Source organism: Rattus norvegicus, chromosome 20, assembly GCF_021556685.1.
Source record: "Rattus norvegicus strain SHRSP/BbbUtx chromosome 20, alternate assembly SHRSP_T2T, whole genome shotgun sequence".
Taxonomy (NCBI): Eukaryota; Metazoa; Chordata; class Mammalia; order Rodentia; family Muridae; genus Rattus; species Rattus norvegicus.
Genome location: NC_141553.1, coordinates 10250227 through 10267304, shown reverse-complemented (window position 1 = coordinate 10267304; position 17078 = coordinate 10250227). Strand labels below are relative to the sequence as shown.

Here is a 17078-nt window from a genome sequence, read left to right as displayed (position 1 = left end):
AGAGCAAGGGACATGAGAAAATGTCCCCGGGAACGTAGATTTCACCAACGGTGACGGCAATGTGAAGATTCTTCAGAACTCGTCCAGGCGCACATTTAAGTGGGAGCATTTCGTTGCATGCAAATCACGTACAGATCGAAGTGATTTTTTTTTTTTTAATCCAAAAGGAAATGGGATTCTTTAAGAATCCCACGCCTGGCTGAAGCACCCTGGGAAACCTGGTGGGGTGGAGGCCTGGCTTTGCGGCTCATGGGAATGGAGAGGGTTGTGGGCCTGGGAACCGAGGGAGAATGAGGTGAGATGACCCCCCCCCCCACACACACACACAGGATCCATCATGCTCTCTGGGTCAGGGTGGGAACTCAGAGGGGCGGCCCAGATGCAAACACAGTTTCGGATTCTCCAGGTACTGTAGTGGATTCAAACACTTAACCAATGGGAGTTCGGTGCACGGGGAGGGGCTAGGGGAGGAGAGGCTGGAATATTTCTCTCTCTCCTCTCTCTCTCTCCCTCCTCTCTCTCTCTCCCTCCCTCCCTCCCTCCCCCCCCTCTCTCTTTCTCTCTCAAAGGTGATAACAGGGCCTTACCAGACACTTGCTTGACAGCCACAGGTCTCACCTTGTAGGGAGTTCTGCAAGAGAACAGAGTGTCCCAGTGAGTGGTTGCCAGAGGCACTGGCTGCGACCAGAGATAAACACTGCTAGGAAACATTGTAATTCAGTCAACTAAGCTCTGGTGGTCTGTTTTCTTTTTATCTTGAGGTGCTGGAGACGGAACCCCAGGCCCTGCACATCGCAAGCTCATGCTCGGCCACTGAGCTACGACACCCCAGCACCCCTTCCCTGCAACCAGGCCGTTCTGAGTTCCCTCATTTGGATGTCATCTAATGATTTACCCGAAGTGTCCTTCATAACGTTCACATTTGATTCTAAGGGAGCAAATTTCTGTCATTGATATAGTAAGAACCAGAGGTACATTATCAGGTAGGGCCAGAGGACTCTGACATTCTTGCCCAGTTCTACCCCAAACCAGTACAAACTGCCCCCCACCCCCTGTCTCTGTTGGAGCTCACAGCACTGTACTGGAACTGTCGACCCTGTCGAAAACCACACCCCATTATTCGCCACCCTGTTGGAAGCTGTGCAGAAGACTTGGGCTATTTGGATGGCAGGGGAAAGGCTCTATAGTGATGGAAGGACCTCTGGCTGGGGGCAGGGGCAGGCTCTGAGACCAATGGAAACCAGGTTAAGGTAGATAATACCCAGTGCTAAGAGCTAACCCCAGGAGAGGTTGGTTGATTGATTCACTTAGCAGTTTAACAGAATTTACAACCTGATAGCAAGAGGAACACAAAGCTAGAGAGACAGCCCACAGACAGGATGTGCCCTAGCAATGCAGGCAAGCAGGCAGGCACAGGCGAGAGCTCAAATACCTGACCCTCAGTGGGGCTTGCAAATGAAATCCGGAAGTTATGTGTCGAGCTGAGCCTCCAGAGTCCAGGGACTCTCGTTCTGTTCCGAGAGCTGGCCACGAACAAGGCTAAAATGTTCCTATTCTGAGCAATGATCTCCCATGCTCGAGTGTGGGTTTCTGAAGGGACAGACGCACTGTCAGGGTGTCTGTCTTTGGGATGGGCTACCCGTTCATCGTCCCATGGTGCTTTGGTCTGAATGTAACCGGCAAGCAGATACCACTGGCCTGAGGTAAGGAGGGCCTGGACAGAGACTTCAAGATCCTCAGGCCACAGGCAAGGCTGCTTGGCTACATCTTATGGGCTCTTGCTTGGTCTTGGCTCCTGGTCCCCAGATCCCCACAGCTCAGTTCTGCAGAACCAGTGGCGCGTCTTCCGGGACTGAATAAACTCCCGGCTCTATCTGAATTGAGTTATAGCTTCCTCACTTTCTTCCTGGACACTGTTAATATAATGTCAACCACATAAACCCTTCCCCCTCCGGCGCTGATAAACAGCCTTGGACTTTCATTGCGCATCCGTTCTGCAATCTTCACTGCCTGAGCACTGGCTCTCCTTATGATGCCTTGGGAGGCAGCAGCCTGGCTCCAGCTGGGCAGCTATCTAAGGGGCATGTGCACTGACTGAGCAGAGGGATGGCGGTACAGCACTCCTCGCCGGCACCCGGCTGCTTTACCCAGCACACGTCTCACAACTTGGCTAAAATCGGAAACCCAGGATGTGTTTGTGTAATGTCAGAAATGTGCGGAGTTGGTTCTGGCCCTCTCCTCTCTCCGTATGCTGCACCAGATGGCCCCACTCTCCTCACGTCGTAAGCATCTGTTCCCCTTCCCCAGAAAGAGAGTAAGGGCCGGGTCTGAGAGGCAGCTCCGAGAGCTGGACGCTACCAGACCTAGAACATTCTTTGGTCAGAGAAAGGAGCCGGATGAGATAAGGCCCTCTGAGAGCAAACCTGTAGCTCCCTCTGACCAGGCTCCAACACGTCTGTTCTCACTTATTGGTCCTGAGGAACAGATCACTCGCCATTTCTTCTCAGCTCCAAATGAGAGCAGAAGCCGACTGGCCTCCCACTCCGCTGCTGGTGACTTGGGGTTTGAAACAGGTGCAGAGAAACAGCCCAGAAAGCATGAAGCTGGGAGACATGGAGACAGCGACCCCTCTGGCTAGGATAGAGGTGGCTAGCCAGAAACCTTGGAGACTCGGGGAGTCATGGAAAATCCATCCCGTGGACAGGAAACAGCTCCAAGTGTGTGAATGAGGGCTGCCATCTATAGCCAGGTCCCTCCCATCAGTGGGAGGCTGGGACAGGGGGAGGTGAGCATGTCCAAGGTCTTCAGAGATGGGGGAAGTCAAAAACAAGTGATCAGGCCTGTAGTCAATGTGGCCACCTGGAACCATGGGTGGGGGTGGGTGGGGTTAGGGGTGGCCCCGTGCTCGTGGGGAAGGTGGGGGTAGCTCACACAGTGTATCCTGTACTGTACCCTCTGAGAATGGTCCTAGCCTGGTGCAGAGGGGAGAACTTCCAGGCCTCAGGCCCACATCTAAGTCCAGAGTGGTTTCAGGGGTTCCCCTCGGCCCAGGTTTTACCCCCAGGTTTTCTGCATTCCAGAACTCTTTACAAATCTTCACCAAGACCTGGATTTGATAAATCTTAGAGGGGCTCATGGGCTGACCTGGATTTAATAAATCTTAAAGGGGGTTAACCAGATTCCTTTAAAAGAGCTTCTCCGTTTTAGTGTACAGCAGGGGTTACTGTTCAGCTGACCTGGTTTACACTGAGCCATTAGTGTGGGTGAGCAGAACCATGTCTTCCCGACAGGTGGGCACGATTCTAGGTCAGGAACCCCTGTGGAGACCGGGATTGGGAATTTCCAGGCCAGACACGTTCTGACCCACACGTCCTGACACACACGGAGCCTTCTGCATGGGGCTGACAAACCCCTCCCAGCACACAAGCTCAGGACAAGATACTGAGAAGTGGGAAGAAATGAGGGAGGTGGAAGTGTGGGAGGACACGGAGACCCAGAAGGCAGCAAACTCACGTCTGAGGCAAGCATGGTCCGCCATGCCTATGTCTGCTACCTCCCCATCTCCACGCGACCACACGGAGTGTCTCGCCTCTACCTAACCTCATAGCGTGTGGCCATCACCAGACCTAGGTGATTTAGGTCTGAGCCCACAAATGTGTTGTTCTTGTTCCTGCCTCATTCAGCCTTCTATGTAGCTAGCTCTGTCTCTGTATCCACACCTTTGTAACCTCAACACACAGCAGATGGCGCCTATTCAACCTCATACATTTCCATTCCCCTCTGCATCTGAGAGGTAGTTTTCACCATGTCACAAATGATTCGGTGTTCTTTATAGACACTTGGGCTTGTGTGCCTGCGTGCGTGCGTGCATGTGTATGTGTACGTATATGTATGTATGTGTGCACATGTGTACACATACATGTGTATGTGTGTGCACATGTGTGTGTGCACATGCATGTGTGCTCTCATGTTTGAATAGCTCTGCAAGCTGAATCGTTACACCTGTTAAAACTGAATTCAGCAAAACCCACATGGCTTTGTGGGACTGAGATTCTGTTTACACAGACAGGGTACAAGTTTGAGAGGAGTCCCACCCCCAACATGGCCACTTTAGGATTCTGGGTGTTGAGGGGGAAGGGCCGCTCAGTCCCTTCCTCTTGATTGAGTGCTGGGTCAGGCGGGCTGGAGATGACACACATGTTGCATGTGACTGTCACTGGAGTCTTTGGGAAGCCAATGAGCCATGGGCTTTGTGGGAATCTGGATCAGAGTGAGGGCCAGTGGGTTGGACTGGAACACTGACTCCTGGGGGCAAGATGAAGGGACAAAGGCGTCCTACGCCTGAGTATTATGGGTATGCTTAGTGTGGAGATCTGGCCAAGGCCGAGGGTTGTTGGGAACAGTAGCAGCCGTGTTTAAAACAAAAGTATGTCAGCCATAGTCCCTGGGGCCTCACAGATCTGTGTTTCTGAAAGCCAGATGGAGCTATGAAGTTGCTGTTTGCCTGAGTGTCCATGTTACTCATATGGGGTGCGGAGTCATTCTGGAGCTGAGGTCAAGGTCCCAGCTGGCCCCATCTGTGAACTCAAATACTGCTTGCCCAGAGCAACAAAGGATGTTGGTGTGTCTGCTTTCTCCTGTGGGCTCGGAGCTGGCCATGGGTTTATCACAGAAACCATGATGACCAGATTGATAGAGGCCCTCAAATCTCCTCCTTGTCCTATAGAGTGGTGGTCAGGAGGAACAGAGAGGACCCAGAGAGGGCCCTGAGGACACATCTCCCCAATGGCTCATTGTCTACCTCCTATACTCTTCTGAGAGCATATTAAAAAATTTAAATTATTTTCTCTCTCTCTCTCTCTCTCTCTCTCTCTCTCTCTCTCTCTCTCTCTCTCTCTCTCTGTGTGTGTGTGTGTGTGTGTGTGTGTGTGTGTGTGTTACAGACGTCAGAAGCCAACAGACATTGCAGAATTTGGTCTCTCCCTCCATCTTCCCATGGGTCCTGGGCTTGAACTCATGTCTTTAGGCTTGTGTGCAAGCGCTTTACCAGCTGCTGATCCACCCTGCCAGCCCCAGAGGCTGCATCTGTAAGTTCTGTTTTGCTGAACTGCACAAATGACAAGGAGGTGATAGAGACTTCCCAGGTCCCTGGAAAACATCCTTGATTCCAGGGCCCTTTCCATGTTCTCTAAGAGGGTACAGCTAACTGGTCCCAGCTGTCCTGTCCTATCCATTTTCACAAGGACACACAGAGCCACTGGCTACCCTTGACCCTCTGTGCCTCAGCCCACAAGGACTCCTCAGGCTGGAGCTATGCTCCTAGCTCGGTCCCCTGTGTCTGCACACAGCCTCCTCACGGGGAAAATGGTTTCCCCCGAGAAGGAAGGAGTGAACCAAGCCTCCGCCTGCCACCCATCTGCCTCTTTCTCTCTCTGCTGAAACTTCACACTTCTTAGCAGTAGTAAACAAAAACCCGAATTGCAGACTCCCTGGCACATGGTGTGGACCAGCAAGACACCCCAGGAGGAGACGCTCACCGCTCTGAATTCGCAGGCATGGTGGGATCGATGGAGACCATGGCGTCGTCTGTGGTCAGAAGGGAGATGGTGGTATTCCTGCAAAACACTCGTGTCAGCTCCACTTGCCCCCCACCTCCCGACCTCCACTTGCTCACAGACCTCCTGTGACAGAGTCCGGAGGAACCAGGACCTGAGAACAGGGGACCAGGTGTCCTTGGTTAAGGGCAAGTGAGGGGCAGCTGGTTGTCCCCCAGTCAAGTAAAAAGGGCAAGTGTGCTCCAAGAGCCTGTCAAATTTTAAATAATTTAAAGTGGGAATTGGGGGGTTGGGGATTTAGCTCAGTGGTAGAGCGCTTGCCTAGCAAACGCAAGGCCCTGGGTTCGGTCCCCAGCTCCGAAAAAAAGAAAAAGAAAAAAAAATAATAAAGTGAGAATTGGAGCAAGGATAATTTATCGAGTTGGGAGATGAAGTGCACAAAACTTAATGTAGACCAGAGATGGGAACCATCACTCACTGTGCTGCTTCTGGGCCCTTGGAGAAAACTCTGAGCCCGTTTCATCTCTCTCCCATAAAGCGTGGACTTAAATGGTGGAAACCTATCCCCTCCCAGCCCCTCGTCTTGGGGCTTCCGCTAAGCTAATACCTCTGCCCAAAGAACTAAGCCCTCTGATCCTCAACTAGGAGTTTTTATTACTGTATTTTAATTTGTGTGTATAGGATGAACGCCCACCTGTGTGGGCACACGAGCTCAGAGATCAGTCTCTGTGGAATCCCTCGGGCACCATCCACCTTAAATTTTGAGACAGGATCTCTTCCTGGGACTGGGGCCTGCGGTCCAGTTTGGGAAGCTTTCAAATCCGGACAATGGAAATGGGACCCAGATCCCACAGCGTACCCGCAGATGTGTGCACAACGTACATTTTATAGTTCTTAACACATGCCACCTAACGCTGACTGCCCCTCGGGGTGGCTGCTTTTGCTGCACTGGGACGTGGGCTGTATCCACCAGGACATGGCTTCATCCCTTTGTCCCTTTCTTCCTTGTTCCTAACAGGCTTTTATCATCCTTCTGTCCTATCCACCTCCAGGGACCATGACCCTAACTAAAGCCATCTCTATCCAATGCCATTCCTGAATACCCTCTCCTTTCTCCTAGTTACTTCTTAAGTTGTCTCTGAGACAGGGTCTCACTGAGTGGTCCCGGCTGGCCTCTAACTGACAATCCTCCTGCCCCAGCCTCCCAAATACCGGCATCGCTGGCATAAACCGCCTCGAATGGGAAATTAGATGCTAAAATGGGCCAAGTGTCTCTTATCCAAAAATGCCCATACCAGAAGTGTTTGGTATTATTTTTTTTTCTCTTCAGATTTTAGGCTGCCCGTATATATAGGATGTGATATTGGGAGGAGCTGACCCACGCCTAAACATAAAATGTACATATTTCACTCGGCATCTCGAATGACATATCACGCCGTGCCGGGGACACCGCTCTGTACATCTGGCGTCAGGTCAGTGTTAAAACTGTTGCAGATTTCGGAAAACCTAGGATTTGGGGTTTGGGGGACTAGAGAGGCTCAGCCTCTAGTTAGAAAATTCCCCATGCTAATACAGGCTGCATTTAGGAAAGAAACCGTGGGGTGGTTTTTTTGAGAATCTTGTAGGCTAGGCAACTGCTTGTAACGCATCCCTTACGCGAGTCCTGTGCCTAATGCTGTTGGGAACAATGATCCTGGTTATTTATTTGTGGCCGGGGCAACTCCTTCCTCAACAGTGAGCAAACGCATGGAAAGGAAAACCCAGCTCTGAGGACGGAGGTCAAGCCGAGCTCAACAGGGCAGCTGGACCCTGCTGCTGGGGCAGCGGTGGAGCCGGGACCGAGCTCCCCACGGGGTTCTCTTTGCTGATTCCCTCTGCCCGCTAACCCCAACTTGTAGCTTCACCCTTGTCGGGTCCACTGTGGGGATAACACAGCTCTCATCACGGAGCATGCGGGGGACACTCACCGTGGCAGGCCGGTGGCGATACAGAACAGGTCCATGATGTCACTGGAGTTACAATACTTGCTGAAAACCACCTGCAAAACACAGAAGCTGAGCTGGAGGGTTGTCTCAGGGAGTAACGTGCTTCCTTCCTTAGCGCGAGGAGGACCCAAGTTCGATCCCCAGAACTCATGTACTTGCCGGTCATCCAGGCCAGTGAGAGATGCTGCCTCTCAGAAGCTCGGAGACAGCTTCTGGCTTCCCACATGCATGTGTGCCTGTGTGGCTACATGCATAAACACATGTGTGCACACATGCACATATGTGAAAAGGCACAATCCGTAGGCAGTGAGGTAGCAGGGTGCCGCCCACTGGTTTCCATGGAGATGCAGGTTCCACGCGCAATGTTCTAAACTGAGGGTTACTTTTCAAAGCCGTGGGCTCTAGGATGCCACATGGGCAACTTTTCATTTGGCCGGTATGCACCATTCACGGGTTCTGTATCTGGTGCGCTCGGCTCCAGGCGCCGTTGCAGCTCACGGCTGGCATACACCTTGACTCTTGCAATTTTTTTCTCCCTGGCTCAGTTCCCACCTCATCCTACCCCCGCCACGCCCCTGAATAGTGCCACTTTTCTTTGCCTGTCCCTGCTAGCTCCTGTCACCCACTCTCTGCTGGTCACGTAACATCCTAGGGCTTGCCTGCATCCTGGCTAAGTGTTCTCACTCTGGTCTCTGACTCCAGCCCCACGGATGTTCCTTCCTAGCCCTCCTGCCCTCTCTTCATCCTGATATCTAAACAAGGCAGCAGCATCTTGGGTCCCCGCTGTCAGCTGAGCACACCTTTACCCAGTGCCAGCCTTGTTTGTTTGGTTTGCTTTTTTTTTTTTTCTTTTCTTTTTTTTTTTTTTCTTTTTTCTTTTTTTCGGAGCTGGGGACCGAACCCAGGGCCTTGCGCTTGCTAGGCAAGTGCTCTACCGCTGAGCTAAATCCCCAACCCCTGGTTTGCTTTTATACCATGAACACCCCGGCATGGACCCCCAGACCATGGTTTAAGTTGCAGATCTGCTGGCCCAGCCAACCTAGAGTCCTGAGTCAGCCTGGGGTTCTAGCCGTTCAGCCATCAAGGCAGACGGGGTCTTTCCTGTAACTCACTCAGCCTGCGCAGTTTGGTTTTTGATGGAGGTGGGGGAAGGCCCGAAGGAGGCGGGTAGAAGGCCCTTTCTGCGATCCAGCTTCCCAGAAGACTTCTAAAAAGGGAGGGTGGGGTAAGAGGCTCTTCAGAGTGAGCCTGCAGTCAGAGAAGCAACGGTCCCTGGGCCAGCTCAGGGATGCTATGCACAGCACCTGGGTGAGGCGAGGAATTTATACTTTGTTTTTACTAGGCTGAGGGCGGCTCTGAGGGGTGGGAGAGCCTTCAAGATGTTGGATGTGGAGCTGGGGGCCAGCTATCCCTCTACAAAAGGTGCTTCCCACCTCCCCTGCACAAATACTGACGGTACCATGTTGCTGGGAGGGGCTCCTCCGGAATCCCAGGACCCACAGAGTTGATCCTAAAGTTTCATTCTCACTATAGCCAAGAGCCACTCACACCAAGGCCTCTTAGAGCCCTGTGGTGTCCAGCGGGGCTCTCTGCCCTCCTAGTTTCTGTAAGTGGGAGAAAAGCTCCCTGACGTCTTTTGTTCTTACTTTATTTACATTTATTTAGTCGTGAATACCCAACACGTGCGCCAGTGGCTGCAAAGTCAAGCCCCTTGACCTGGCTCTCTGGGTCTCACCCACTTCCTTGTGCCTTGATTTTTAAGTCCTGTAGAATGGGCCTGCAAAGACAGCAGCTGTCATCCAGAGATGGCTAGCCTGAGTGACAGATGCTTTAAGGTGCTCCTGTCAAATTTTGTGATTCTGTTACCTTGTTTTTGTGTCCCCCGTCCCCTTCTCCCCCCACCCCCCACCTTCCAACTATGGACTGAACCCAGGGCCTTGTGCTTGCTAGGCAAGCGCCCTACCACTCAGCTAAATCCCCAATCCCAAATTTTGTGATTCTGAAGAGGTTCAGAGGCCACAGTGAAGGAACACACCAGGAACAGTAAACCGCAGACCCCCCTTCCCCAGAGCCCACTGCAGACAGGCCTCCATGCCAACCTCCACGGGATGTCCAGGATGACCAGGACAAACAGAAAAACAGCATGGTGAGACTCCCGACCACGCCCAGCGGAATTCACCCCCCCAGAGCACAGAGTGAGCCGGGAGAAGATTGTACTCCTTCAGTTCTAGCTCCACAAAGAAGCCCTTTTTGTTTCTTTGTAAGCGGTTTTTAACAAACGGGTAGTTTTTTTTGTTTTTTTTTTTTTAAACCGAAATGAAACATTTTAAAAATAATATCTGTTTTTTACTGCCATCTCCGCCTCCTCCCCAGATTCAGAAAGTTGTATTAAATAGTCTTTCTTTTCCATGGCAACGGGGTTATCTGCCGAGGTTCCTCTGGAGCAGTGGGCGACGCTCACAAAGCAAGGGGCTACTGTATTGGGTCAAAGCTTTGAACTTCCTCTGAGGGGGCGGGGGGGGGGTAATAACCTGCTCCCACCCCAGGAAGGTCAGAGTCTTCTCAGTGAAAAGAAACACCTAAGCTTTCTCCAGGCCGAGCCCCATGCACTGTCCTGGCGATTCTTTGAAATGCCTTTGTCCAGATTTATAAGATCTTCGGAGGAAGGTGGCAATGGAAGAGAATTTCCTTTGTGCTTGGGCTTCCAGAGATAGGACAGCAAAGAAACAGAGGCCTTTAAAAGTTGAGAGGTAATCTCCTAGCCCGGGATGGTGATAGATGACTACAAGCCCAGCATCTGAGAGGCTAGGCCAGACAGGGCTGAGTCTGGGATTTGCAGACCTGGTAGACCTGGTAGACAGAGAGCGGAGAGAAGGGGGGAGGGGGAGGGGGAGGGGGAGGGGGGAGGGGGAGGGGGAGGGGGAGGGGGAGGGGGAGAGTTAAGCCTTCCACCCAATCAAATGGAAGGCCCCTTGGCACCTGCTGCTCTTGCTGTTCCCGTGCAAACAGCCGAGCTGGATCTGTGGAAGGCGAGCTTTGTTCTGGGACCAGGATCCACCTACTGACATCATTTCTGACAAATGGCCTAAGGAAGCTGTATAGAAACTTGGAGTGAACAGGAAAGACTCTGTGGGGTGCTTCCAACAGAAAGCAGAGACCCCACATTCCTCCGTTTCCCCGGCCAAGATCACGGCCAAGAGGTCTCTTTTGAACTGGCTGCAACAGGAGTTGAGCGAAAATCTTTGGAAACACGGTCACCTCACGTGAAGGAGAGTGGAGGTTTTCTGTTGCTAGTCTCCAGCGGGGCCAACGCCAGGAGGGTCTGAGTAGGAAGAAGCCAGAGGTCAGGATGCTGGGATGGCTGGAGGCAGGAGACATCCAGCCTGGACCGACTGCCTCTGACGACCAAAACCAGCTGGTTTCAGTGTGTGGCCGGGAGAGCCTCAGACAGCCTCATGGGAAAGGGCACAGGCCTGTCTGTTCTACGTGTTGAGTAATTTTCTAGATCCTTTGTCCCTTACTCAGAAACAGACAGCGCGAGAAAAGAGAAGTTGAGATTTAAACGATTTGCCAAGGCAGCCAGATCCACAGGATTTCGTACCTCCTTCTAGCTTCCGGAGACAGACCAGGGCTGGGGTTCATAAGCAAGCATGGAAAATCAGCCCCAAAGTCTTTCATGTGGCTGGATGGGAAGCCCTGTGATATTCAAACATGGACAAGAGAAACAGCGGGGAAACAGAGAGCTTCTCTGTCTTAGCTGAGACCTGTGAATGTCACCAAGCGTCAGTCACCCGGGTCTCCCACCCAGAGCTAACAGAAACTGAGCATAATCCAAAGAGTGGAGCAAAGCCACAGAGGCACCGGGGCATGTGTGAGCCCTCGAGGGCTCAGCCGGGGTCAAGGTTTCATCTCAGGTCACCTGGCCTTGAGGGTTTAACCTGGGTAACTATTGACCCTGGTTACTTAAAGTCTATACTCAAATCATCCCCCTGCTGTGGACCTGGTTATAGAACCAGGCTGGATCTGGGATAGAAGCTCCATCCTCAATCTGAATCACCTTCTCTCTGAACCAGATTCTCTTGAAAGCTGTAAGCAAGACTGGAGCTGTGGGACCCTCAGTTTACCCTTCTGCAAATGGGCCAACAGAACTAGAGTGCCACTGGTCTCTCCGGGAAATAGTGAGCAGCAAGCAGAGGAAAACACAGGAAATGAACCACAATAACATGGCTGGCTGAATACCATGCTGACTCACGCCATCTTGGGTACCCATGAAACTCAATGGCCGTATCAGACTATTGACTTAAGTCTCCACGGGTCTTTGAGTTGTCAAATGCAAATCCAGCCATAAGTTTGTTCGGCACCCAGTTGTATTTTAGTGAGATTATAGTGCACATTCTGAGGGATTTCTAGGGATGGGGTGGAGCTCCTCTGTGCCCACGATTTCCTTGGGGGAGTAGCTACTCTTGACCTGGCAAACTGTCATTCAAGAATGGACAAGGCTGTGTATGGTGCAGCACCCATGGCTTTGAATAGATGTTCTGGCCCAGCTCAGTGATTCTTGGGCTGCATGGTTCCTTCTCAAGAGTATAGGAAGGCAAGGGACATGGGGAGTGGGGTCAGGGCTCTGGCTAAATGGCAATCAATGGACCTGTCAGCTTGGTTGGGTAGAGACCAGTGGTGCTAGTTCCTCAAGTTGTGGTGAACAGAACCATAAAGTTATTTTCATTGCTACTTCATAATTGCAATTTAGCTACTGTTACGAATCATCACGTAAATATTCTTGGACACAGGTTTGTCAAAGGGGTTGAGCAAGACCCATAGGTTGAGAGTCACTGGTGGAGACTTTCCGATAAACATCCCTGTGTATGCCTTCTTCCAAGAGTTTAGAGAAGCAAGATTTGGAGAACCATAGTAACCCCATATCATTATGCTGATGGAACTGAGCCCAGGACCCCTGCACGCTACTTCAGGAAAGTTCCTAAGAGATTGGGAGCTTGCAGAGATGGATGGGGAGTTCCACAGGAGCACAGGGGCCACCATAGGGATGCGTCAGGAGTAGGCTCAGGACACAGAGGACTGTGGGGCTCTGTGGGAACAAGGCACTAGGGACAGAAGAGTCAGCCACCTGAGCTTCTGATAGGGACTCTGTTGTCCTCTATTGGGCGTGGCCTTGTTGGAGTGGGTGTGGCCTTGTTGGAGGAAGTGTGTCACTGAGGGGCGGGCTTTGAGGTTTCAGATGCTCAAGCCAGGCCCAGCGTCTTTCTCTCTTCCTGCTGCCAGCTGATCCAGATGTAGAGCTCTCAAAGCTCTTTCTCCAGCACCCCGTTTTCCTTCACGCCACTGTGCTTCCCGCCATGATGACAATGGACTAAATCACTGAACTGTACGCCAGCCCCAATTAAACGTTTTCCTTTACAAGAGCTGCTGTGGTCATAGTGACTCTTACAGCAATAGAAACCCCGACTAAGACACCGTCCTTCAGATAAGCAGCATGCCACACCAGGGGGACTGGCTGACTTGACAGGCCTAAGTTCCAAGGATCAGAAGTCAGGCTCCAACCCTGATCCTTCCGGCCTCACCCTACTGGAAGGGCTTCTGGACCCCACTCTCGGCCTTCGCTTGTGTCCTGGTCCAAAGCACCTGTGATCAGACTCAGTGACTTGCCCGTGGTGGGCATGTTGGAGGTCGAGCCTTCTCTAGGGTGGGTACTGGGGAGGTGTTAGTGTAATGCCCAAAGCTAACCTGTAAGCTCAACCTGCTGAAGGACCAGGTAGCTTCCTGGAATGCTGGGAGTTGTAGTTCTTGGAAAATTAACAATGCCTCATGGGAAAGTATGGTGGCCTATGGGTTTTATAAGTCCCTGCAACATGTGTCTTGAGGTCATTTCAGGGAAATTCCGGGACAAGTCCTGACAAAAGTCCCCCCTCCTTTTTTGGGTCAGTACTTAATATTTAATAAAGCTTGCTTTAAATTTGACCCAAAATGGAGGAATTGGCTTTTCTGAGGCAAATCTCAGGATTAAAACTAGCTAGGTGGTACTGTGCTGTTTTGTTTTGCCCTGGTTCAGTTTGGATTTCTGTAGCACGAGGGTAAAATGAACACGAAAAGTCCACGTACTCATAGAACTTTTAAAAAAAAGTTTACACAGAACTGGTTTTAATTTCTCCCCGCCCACCCCCGCAGTTTGTATAATCTCCATCCCCCACCCCCTGCCTCACCCCCTCAGTTTTGGTAACAGCTTCTCACTATGTACGCTCTAGTTGGCCTGGAACTCCCTGCAGAACAAGCTGGCCTTCAACTCAAGGTAATCCCCCTGCCTCAACCTCCCCAGTGCTGGGATTAAAGAAACAAATAGTTGTCATTTTAACCAAGTCATGCTAGACAGAGATCTACCCTAAAGGAGACTTCTGGAACCCAGTCTGGCTTCCAAGGTGGGCAGCTGTTCCAGGGAGATGGGAAGAAGCCCACACAGGTGCATGAGGAAGACTGGTACGGACGGAAGCTTGGATTTGGGTTCCAGACACAAAGTGACTTCTTGCTGACTCTCTCCTATTTACACTTGACATTCAGGTTCTATTCATTCCAAAAATGTCTGCCGTGGCATCTGTGAGACTGTCCCCGCTTCCGAGCAAACTGAAGCCTGTACAGAAGAACCAGAATCCAATAGAGAGGGGACCAGGGGCACAGCAGCCAGCCTCTTGCCTGGCACACTTCTGCTGGTGGCTCCTCGTGGACTCCCCTACACTGAGGGATCAGGGACCCGCTCATCTCTGCCTGTCTCTCTGAAGCACTTCCCTGAAACTTCTATGCACATTTCTTGCTGGGCCTGTGAGATGCTGGTTTGGATTGTGTCAGGTCCAAAGGAAACTCCAGTTACCCCAAACTCCAAAAGGCAGCCAAAATATCCAACGAGGAGCTCAGCCCCGTACGGGGGGATCTCTGGTGGTCAGATTTTTATCTTTTTGCCAGCACTCCTCGTGAACTTGTGAAACTGGCTGTCATCTACCAAAAGGAATCATGTCCCTCACCTCCAGCAAGAGGGACACATGGCTCTTCAAGTGACATACACCTGTGGCAGATCTAGATCCGTGCTAGCTAGCCTCCAGGTTGCTCAGTCCCAAGTCCCAAGCACGCTGTACAGTACAATGCCACCACACCAGCCTCCAGGTCCTTCTCTCCCGCCTGCTACTCTTATTCGAAGGTCCTGCTAGTGTTCTATTCTCCACTCTTCTTCCTGCTACTTTATTTTCTGTCCCCTGCCATTCTTCTTTATTTCACTTTATTTCAAAGATAGCTCATGTCATGGCCAGTCTTCTGGTCCTGTTCAGTCTACTTCTTTGTCTCTCTACTCTGGACTCTTCCAAATGTCTGTCTGTCTGTCTGTCTGTCTGTCTGTCTGTCTGTCTCTCTCTCTCTCTCTCTCTCTCTCTCTCTCTCTCTCCTCTCTCTGTCTCTCTCTTTCCCTCCCTCTCTCTCCCCCTCCCCCTCCCCTTCTCTCAATGAAAACCTTCCCCTTAACCATGGAGCAGTAATGTGGTCAGTTTATACAGATTGGCCTGAAGCCAGCGCCCACCAGAAACCGTGGGTTTCTAACACAGGCCTGTGTAGTTAGTTTTACAGTTAGGAAATTCCCCCAGGGCCCCCCCGGGGGGCAAATTCAATAATCAAACAGCAATTGAGGTTTGGGTTGGGTTGACTGGGCTGGGAAGGAAAACCCCAAGCAAACTTAGTCTTAGCAGCAGCCTCCCAGCAACCCCCACCCCTGCCCCCAGAGCCGCAGTGCCTGGGAACTTCCTCTGTGGTTCAGCCTCACTCCATTAAGACACAGCATCCTGCAAGGCTGGGTGGGAACTGGGGTGGCATGAGTTTCCTCTCCACATTGCTGAAAGCCTGTGCTATCTTTCAAAACTGTGTGTGTGTGTGTGTGTGTGTGTGTGTGTGTGTGTACACATATATTTTTTAGAGCCATGTTGGGAAGTCCCACTAAGGAGTTAGCTACAGGAAAACATACAGCTTTTCACGTCCCCTAGTTACGGGAACCCTGATGATAGAATTTGTCGGTCAATTGCTTGAGCAACAATGTTTCACCAAGTCTCTTTGAACTCAGAGTAACAAATCCCCAGTAAAATCCTGCTGGTAGGAATTCTGTAGTCTCTGCCCGGCACTTCCTTAGCAGCTTCACAGCTACCGTGGATGACAAGAGCCCAGGGTGCTGGGACCCTACTGTGTTCCATGTCTCTTGCTGCTGGATTCCCATGGTCCTCTACCTCAGCCCCCTCCCACCTCCCCATTCCCCCCACCACCGCCGGCCCCCCACTGCCCACCCCTTCAGACTCTCGAATCTCAGATTAACCATTTGAAGACTCCGTTTGTTCTCTTAACTTGATGGTGATGCTCCCTGAGCCTGTGTCTTTTTAGCATCTGGAGGCAGTGGGGTCAGAAGTTAACCTTGCTGGCCCCAAGAGATCAAAGCAAATACTAATGACAATCGAATTGGTAACAAAAGTAAAGGGCAGGTCCCCCCTGTGGGAACAACCCAGTGCTTTCTGTCAGTTATTTCCATTTCCGCACCCTGTCCTGTAGAGTACTGTTCACCAAGAATGTTGAGGTTAGCGTCTTGAAATCAGGGCAACTGTAATCACAGAAAACCCTCCAGATCTGGCCTATTAAGAAGCCAGGAGGGGTTGGGGATTTAGCTCAGTGGTAGACCGCTTGCCTAGCAAGTGCAAGGCCCTGGGTTCGGTCCCCGGCTCCGGAAAAAAAGAAAAAGAAAAAGAAAAGAAGTCAGGAAGGCCATTAGACCCTCGGAGATGAACCTGCCCCCTCCTGGGCTGAGAACCTGAGGAAGGAACCTTGCACAGGAGGTGATAGATGTGGAACAAATCAGGTCCAGGAACGAGGAAGGACCGAATCCCCTAGGTGAACTACGACACTCTTGGCGCCTAGAATGCATTATGGGGGAGGAGGTGGTGTTTGTAAGATGCCATGTTGGGAAACTGATCCCACTGTGCTCTCTCTGCAGCTTCCTACAAAGCCACCATAGTCCTCAAGAATGAGGGCAACGCTACATGTGGGTTCTGAGGAGGTACAGAGGACGGCAGCTAAGGAACGGGTCTCCTTGAAATCCTAGGAGAGCCGTTAGGTAAGGCGTACACCCTTTGACTCAGAATTCCATTTCTAGGGAGAACCAGCAGTAACCGTGAGAGCTTTGACTTCACGAGGGCGGCCAGACACCATTCCGATGCAGCCCACAGATTAGCTCGCCCAGCCAGCCCAGCAAACCAGGTCACCTTCTGGATTCACGCCCACCTCACTGCTTGGCACAGGATCCCGCCAGCAGTTGGGGATGTGCCTATGGTACAGTTTACCACAAACACATGGAGTAAAAAAACCACATGGGTCTCATAAACAATGGGATGGTTTCGGTCGAGCGCATCTCCAGACAGAATACTACAAACGCGTTCAAATGGTTCCTCTGAAGACCAGTTAAGGCAACCAGTGAGAGAGTTGCAGATGGGAGGCTGTGTGGGGAAAAATA

The 17078-nt window shown here is 51.5% G+C and overlaps 1 protein-coding gene across 8 annotated transcripts in view; it reads right to left on the bottom strand.

Moving 5' to 3' along the window:
- Pde9a (phosphodiesterase 9A) overlaps nt 1-17078 on the bottom strand; it is a 92066-nt gene that overhangs the window by 58378 nt on the left and 16610 nt on the right. For all 8 annotated transcript variants that reach the window (XR_015644529.1, XR_015644532.1, XR_015644530.1 and 5 more), the window contains 3 exon segments: nt 7523-7593; nt 5538-5615; nt 588-631 (listed from right to left, as the gene is read on the bottom strand). Coding sequence is in view for 4 of the 8 variants with exons in the window: in NM_138543.1 (NP_612552.1) it covers nt 588-631; nt 5538-5615; nt 7523-7593 (193 nt within the window). In the remaining 4 variants the exon portion in view is untranslated.